The sequence below is a fragment of the Ictalurus furcatus genome, chromosome 18, assembly GCF_023375685.1.
Source record: "Ictalurus furcatus strain D&B chromosome 18, Billie_1.0, whole genome shotgun sequence".
NCBI lineage: Eukaryota > Metazoa > Chordata > Actinopteri > Siluriformes > Ictaluridae > Ictalurus > Ictalurus furcatus.
Window position 1 is genome coordinate 492,501 of NC_071272.1, and position 7,500 is coordinate 500,000.

The window sequence follows — 7,500 nt, forward strand, 5'->3', positions numbered from 1 at the left end:
CCTCTGGATCCTTCCACCTGCAGACACAAAAGTTTGTATACAATATACTCTTCCAAGTTGGTATCTCTAAGTCTATGTTTCTGAGCTACACCTTGGCGCAGTACTTTGTATCTACCTGGTATGCTGTAACGTTTGCATGTAATGTTTCAGACCTTTTTTTTTAATGTATTTGTGGATCTCAGTAGCAGGGGTGTAACCTGGCCTGAGCATTCGGTGCTGTAGCCCAGAAGATTTTTTCTTTAGCCCCGAATAATTCTCCACTTGGAGCGGTTTGTCACTATGTAACTAAACATCAGTAGAAGATGGCAGTGATGTAATTTTGTATCTTCAGTGAGCAGAGGTGAGATCAGTCAGACAGGGTTTACAGAAAAATGCCTGGAAACACTCGTGTCTTATTGGCTAACAGCTCTCAATTCTGCCAAACACTAGCTCATAGTCAGTGTAAGGGGAACGTGGATATATTCCGATTTATTTTTATTTTTTTTATCAGTAAAGGGGCTGAAAATGAAACACTAACACCGTCTCATGCTGAGCAGGAAAACAAGGTGTGTAAATGTCTATATGAGCTCCAAGTTACGTGAACATGATATGAGCAGAGCATAAGGACAGCTAGCGCACTCTGCATGACACTGTAGCAGCTAAACCCATACGATGATGGTGTAGTCGTTCCTCCTCTTGCCTAGTGACACCAAACAAGCCTAGTCTCGTGTTAGATAGCCAAAAAGTTATATAATTTATCTTTTGGTAGTCCTGCAAACAGTGATAACACCTGAGACACGCTTTATGATAAATACAACTTTTTTTTGTACAGTTTTCACATTTTTTAAAGCAATTAGCCCTCACATGCTTTTTGATGGGGAAGAATCTGGGCTCAGCCCCGTATGATTAACAGTCCAGCTAACGCCCCTGCTCAGTAGCTAAGTTTACGGGCAGTTAAATAATTTGTTAATTGATGGTTCAATCTAAATCAGCAGGCTTCATTTGCACACCTAAATCAGAACAGAGTAAACCAACCATCTTTCTAATAATCTGCTAAACTTAAATCTTTACATCTTACTGCTTTCAAAATGTGAACCGTGCTGTTTAATTATGCTGACAGGATTAACAAGCTGCTTGTTGTTATGGCAACACTGATACTGATTGCCAAATCTTATATCTGCAACTCTAATAAATTCAATCAAATTTATGAAAATCTTTGCATGTAAACATGGCCATTGTTTTATAAGATTTACACTCGGCAGTCTAAGCTGTGCTTGACTGTAGATCTTTATGGTTGTGACGTGCTCTGAGTGCTACCTGGTAATTGTCAGTCTCAGCAGGCAAGACTTCACTGTAGTAGTCTTTGTAATCACTGTAAACCTTGTCCAGGTCAGAGTCAGTGAGATCCGTGATGGACTCCTCTTTAAATCCATCAAAGTCTGTATAATCTGCCTCCTCGCCAACTCCTCTCTGGCCTGTTCCTGCTCCCGCGCCAGCCCCAGCGCTAGCAGATCCACCACCAACTCCAGATGAACCACTAACAGAGACTGAACCACCTCCACCAGAAACAGAGCTGCCCCCGACTGAGACTGATCCGCTCCCAGCGGAAGCAGATCCACCCCCAACAGAAGCAGTACTGCTGCTGCCTCCTCCTCCAACAGCGTCCTCGCCCTCACTGAAACCATCAATGTACTCCTCTCCATAGTTCACCCCATAGCCATAGCCATCATAATTATCCACCTATAAACAGAGACATACAAACAGTCACATAAACATTACAAAACTTTACAAAAATGATACATGATACACTGGTAAGTTATCTAGTTGTAGTTTTGCTCGGCCAATTATTACCACAACTTAGTTTATCTGATTCACGTCATTAGGTAATTTGCCGGAACTCTAGGTTGTCCCAGTGAACTGAAATGAAATCCACTGCGCTACACACCAAAGCAGATCCAAATATTCATTCTACATTACGTAAACTTACTGGGCTGGAGCTGGAACTGGAACTAGATCCCGCATTGGATGTGGAAACAGATCCAGATCCTGTAATAGAGGTGGAAGCAGAGCCAGATGCTGTGCTGGAACCAGAACCAGCGCTTGATCCTGAACTGGTGCTAGAACCTGAGCCAATTCTAATGCTTGAACCAGATCCAGTGCTAGAACCAGAACCGGCACTTGATCCCGAACTGGTGCTAGAACCTGAGCCAATTCTAATGCTTGAACCAGATCCAGTGCTAGAACCAGAGCCACCAGTGCTGGAAGTGTGGATGCCTCCTCCTCCTCCTCCTCCTACTGAGGTGACGATGTGTTTCTCCCCTTCTCCGCCCAGCCCCAGATCCACTCTACTGCTCAGGTCCAGGTCATCCCCCGTACCTGTGCCTGTGCTTGTGATTGTTACAGAGCCGTCAGGCGAGGAAGTTGACTCGTCATAATATGTCGTATCATACCCGGGATCATCGTAGTCATCATATGACTCGCTGCCAGTTCCCGTGGTAGAGGTACCACTTGAAGAACTACTAGAAGAACTGCTCGATGAACTGCTAGTCGAGCCACCGGAATGTCCTGCTCCACCACCTACTGTAGTTATGGTTTCCTGTGTTTTTCCAAAGAAAAAGTGTGTAACAATACATACTCAAAGGAAATTTTCTTATGCCATTCATATCTTGTTTGTGTTTTATGAAATTTACAGGTTCCTGTATCAAAGCATCATAATATTGTCTTCAATGTTTACCCTTGTGTTGGATGTGTCACTTGGTCCTGAGTCTGTGACCTTGCCAGGGGTGACTGATGACTCCTCATTCTTCTCTGCATCCAAGTCATCGTAGTACGGGTACTCATAATAGTAGGTGTCGTCTTCTGTGTTCTATAATAACAGAGTGTCTGCATTAACCTTTATATCCTGCGTTACTAATTAGATGTTCAAACATTTTTTAATTCTTTCCAATAAACTTCCAATTTTATCTCAGGGGTGTTCTAAATGACGAGTGACTTGTGAATCCTAAATGAATGGATGTTATTCATAATTATAATTTAACACTGTAATCACGTCTCTTTCCTAAAGAACTACATCACGGGTTTCACAGCGGGCGGGGGGGGGGGGGGTTATATATACACCTTTTGTTATTTGTAAACAATTTTGTAAACAATATTGACACCCCCCTCCCCCGCCCCATTCTGTAGATTCCCTGTTAATAAAAATAATAATTTTATTATTGATATATTATGAATATTTTGGTAATTAATTACAGTCTGGGGGGCATGGGGGCTTATTGGTGGGCACGTTTGCCTGGCACCTGCAGGGTTGGGGGTTCGATCTCCACCTCCTCCATGTGTGTGCGGAGTTCGTCCCCTCAACAAATCATCATGCCTGGCTACACATTTATCACCTATCTCTAAGCTGACTTGCATATGACCTTCTTCTATTTACTATAGCAAAAATCCATTTAATAATAGATGATTATTCATCCAAAAAATTGTTACACAAAATTCTTCTTGTGAAGCAAATTAAGAACAGAATTTGTCTGGTTTAGTGGATGCACTTGTGTAAGAAGTGTAAGAAGATTCTCTGAAATGTTGTGTTATTTTATATTATTTCTCATAACGTATATTTGTGCAGACCTGTTGTAAGATCTGTAACCAACATTCTCTCTCTCTCTCTCTCTTTCTGTCTCTCCTTATCTCTCTCTGTCATTGCATGAGATATTTCTTTCCATATAAAAATAAATTCTAGCCTCAGGCACAAGTGGAGAAACAAGAATGAATTAATCGAGACATACAGTATTTTCTTTCTAACACATTCTTATTTGACAAAGTTTATTCTGTTCCCCTCTGATTTAATCAAGACACACATGCATGCACAATTACACACACACACAGAGAGAGAGAGAGAGAGAGAGAGAGACATATACATACATTTATTTATTTATACATAACAGAAAGATACAGAACTACAGTATATGGGGACACTGTGTTTGGAATCTCTGTGAGGAGAAGAAAACCATCTGTCTGTGTTTACACACTGTATAAAGAGAATTCACCAGTGTTTTAAGACTGGATAGAAAACGTTGCTTGGAGTGTTTAGAGTAAATCCTTGTGTATTTGTTAATGTTTAAAAACTTTAAGGCAGATACGCATCTGTGTTTAGACAAAACTAGCATCTGTCTCTTCATGGACAGTGTAGAGAAAACTTGTGTTTAGGGACTATGGACAGATCAATTTCATGTATGTGTTTAGTAGAGTACAACCCCAATTCCAAAAAAAAGTTGGTACGCTGTGTAAAATGTAAAGAAATGTAAATAAAAACAGAATGCAATGATTTGCGAATCTCATAAGCCCATGTTATATACAAAGAAAACACAGAAAACTATATACCAAAACTATATACCATTCAAAGAAAAAAATAAGGTACTTTTGAAATTGATGGCCACAACACTTCTCAAAAAGTTGGGACGGGGCAACAAAAGGCTGGAAAAGTAAGTGTTACGTTTACATTTGCATTTCCACAGCTGCCCAGGTCATGCAATTTTTAGACGGTCCCTTACTGACTCCATTACTACAAAGCGCAGGTGAGCTGCGTTTCTGAGAGATTAGCTTCAGGGGGATTTAACGGGAGAAAAATTACAAATATATTCAGTTGTACTTAGTTGTTATTCCACTCCAGAGTAAGACAATACACATTTGGTCCTTTCTGTATGTTTACTTTTTGAGAAATAGAAGAGAGAATCTCAAATGTGCAGCGGATGTCTGACGACCGCAAGGCAGTCCAAATTCAAACACACCCCACAGTATACTCCCACCCCCCCAACACTGATTGACCGGTTTCTGTGTAAGGTAAAGGAATTGCAAATGCAAAGGGGATTTGTGGATCCGTTTGAATTTTGTCAGGCTCCGTACATGACCCTGAGGACGTGAACGGGGTAATCGTTGTTCCTATTTCAATATGACGGGGTCAAAACGCCGAACACACGGGAATGCGATCGCAAATGGACTTTGCGTTCCAATTTGAAATTTGGCAGACACCGTACGCTCCTGTAAATGAAAACGCACAGGGTAATACACGATTTGCATTGGAATTATATCACAAATAGGAAATGCAACTGCAAATACACTTTGATTTCTTTTGAAAATTGTCCGCAAAGTACTTCCATAGATTACGGTGTGTCTGATGAAAACAAATGAATGTTTACTGCTACGTGGAGTCCATTTGGAAAGAGCACTCATACAAGCTTGCGTTTAAAGAATGTATACAGAAAATTCCCATATTGATCAGTGTCTTGAGACTGAATGAAGAAGACACTCACATATTCGTCTGTGTTGGGGTCCTGGTTTTGTGGCTGCTCCTGGGCAGGAACCTCACAGTCTGGGCTATAATGTTGACAGTAGTCATATGCAGCACGATGGTCTGCTATAATCATCAGTTGCTGAATATCACCCTACAAACAAAACCCAACAAAAACACCAGTAAGCAAAACTCATTCTGAAGCACAGCCAAAACATGAAAGAACAAAACGCAAAATAATGACCAGAAACAAAGAACGCAACACGATACACATAATAAACAACAAAACACACGGCAGCAATCATTCACTGACAGGACAGCAAAAAAAACAAACAAACAAAAACCTAACTAACTAATAACAATTCCCATCAGCTTCTGACGGGCATTAAATCCCAAAATTCAGGAATATGTATAAACAGGATTTACAAGTCACAGTTATTAATAGTGCATTTATTTTTCTTAACATAACTTGACAATCAGCAATGCTAAACAGTGCAATCACAGCTACAGTCAACACTGAAATGAAGTATGACTTCCTGTCGACAGAAGAAACAGGAAGTAATAATTCCAATGCAGGGCACTAGGGGCAGGAGAGTGATTCCGTGCAGCAGCTGGTCAAGCACTCGTTCCATAAATCTGCCATTCCAACATCACTCAATATATTAATAAGTAAATACATCAGTTTCTGCAGATTTACCATCAGATGCCATGCCTTACCCCTCTCTCTCTCTCTCTCTCTCTCACACACACACACACACACACACACACACACACAAATTCACCATACACACACAGCACATGAACACTGTAATTACTTTCTCAGAGCATCAGAGCAGCTGACTTGTGTTCAGTCACATCTCTTGACTGTGTGAATGTTTATTACTCAGTTATAACAGTTTACTGAATCCTGCTCTCGCTCTCTCTCTCTCTCTCTCTCTCTCTCTCTCTCTCTCTCACACACACACACACACACACACACATTCTGGCATGCTGACATTTGGAAAAGCTCCCACACAAAGACATCCCAGCTTAAAGCACAGAGAGTTTAAACTCAGCTGCAAAGATGAATGGAGGCACTGGCATGTTTTTAGATACCGGCATGAACAGACTTGTACACACACACACACACACACACACACACACACACACACACACATACATATCATCTAATGAGGAATCTTTACAAGGGTCAGAGAGAGAGAGAGAAGAAGGCAGGGGACAGAAGGCGCTCTAGGCTTAATGGAGATTGGGGTCTGGTGGAAAACCTTCAGTAGGACCTCAAATAATACCCTAGAGCCATCTAAAGCACAGAGTGTACATACGGGACAGGTGCTAGAAGGGGCATTTGTTAGCATTTGTACCTTTTCTTGTTAAATGCAACAAAATGCTACAAAAGATTTCATATAAGAGAAAACTAATCACAACTACTCATACTCTGCTACTTGATATCTGAGATGTGTGATATATACATGTTTTTTCTATTTAAATATTTCTATTATTTATCATTCAAATAAAATGATCAGATTTAAAACACGTGCATGCATTTAATATACCACTGTGTATCACATATAATAAATTATGAAACATTCCACACAATTTTAATAAAAGATAACGTTCAATAAAGGATGGTAAAGATGCTTATTTGACCGTGTAACACTACTCAGATAGGCTGCATTTAATTGTTCTAAATGGAGGTGTATTTTACTACAGGAATGTCTCTGTGCTGAGATGATGGAGTCCATTCAGTTTTAAAGAAAACAATAAGAGTTGATCTGCTTGGATAATATCTATCTACACAACATTTCTGACTGCTAGCCTTTGAGTAAATATGTTCAGAGCAGCATGCTCCATGTAAAAATGAGAGAAAACTTAACGGAGGCGTGAAAGTGTATTAATAAAATAAACTTGTCATCATATTAAAACAAATCTTCCTTGTATCAGCAGAACACAAGCAAATATAAACTCTGAGAGGAGAGACTGACTGCAGTGTATAATGTGAGTAAAGAGAAAACACAGCTTCAGGTTATTTCCTGTCTAGTGTGCATTTGTGTGTAGGGAATAGAATACATAAAAAGCAAAAAATAAATAAATAAATAAAAACCCCACAAAAATGACATCATAGAAAGTAGAAATGTGAAACATTTATCAAACTGATGTAATATTTCCTAGAGCCGATAGAAAGTCCTCACAAATATGGTAAAACCAACACAGATATATAGATAGATAGAAATAGATAGAGA

At 39.9% G+C, this 7,500-nt stretch overlaps 1 protein-coding gene across 2 annotated transcripts in view; it reads right to left on the reverse strand.

The window, feature by feature from the left end:
• Positions 1 to 7,500, reverse strand: part of col5a1 (procollagen, type V, alpha 1) — a 90,185-nt gene that overhangs the window by 42,158 nt on the left and 40,527 nt on the right. For both annotated transcript variants that reach the window (XM_053649679.1, XM_053649678.1), the window contains exons 5-9: positions 5,283 to 5,414; positions 2,714 to 2,845; positions 1,967 to 2,575; positions 1,297 to 1,719; positions 1 to 17 (exon numbers count right to left, since the gene is read on the reverse strand). The exon at positions 1 to 17 is cut by the window's left edge and continues 40 nt beyond it. In XM_053649679.1, coding sequence (XP_053505654.1) covers positions 1 to 17; positions 1,297 to 1,719; positions 1,967 to 2,575; positions 2,714 to 2,845; positions 5,283 to 5,414 — 1,313 coding nt within the window. The remainder of the gene's footprint in view (positions 18 to 1,296; positions 1,720 to 1,966; positions 2,576 to 2,713; positions 2,846 to 5,282; positions 5,415 to 7,500) is intronic.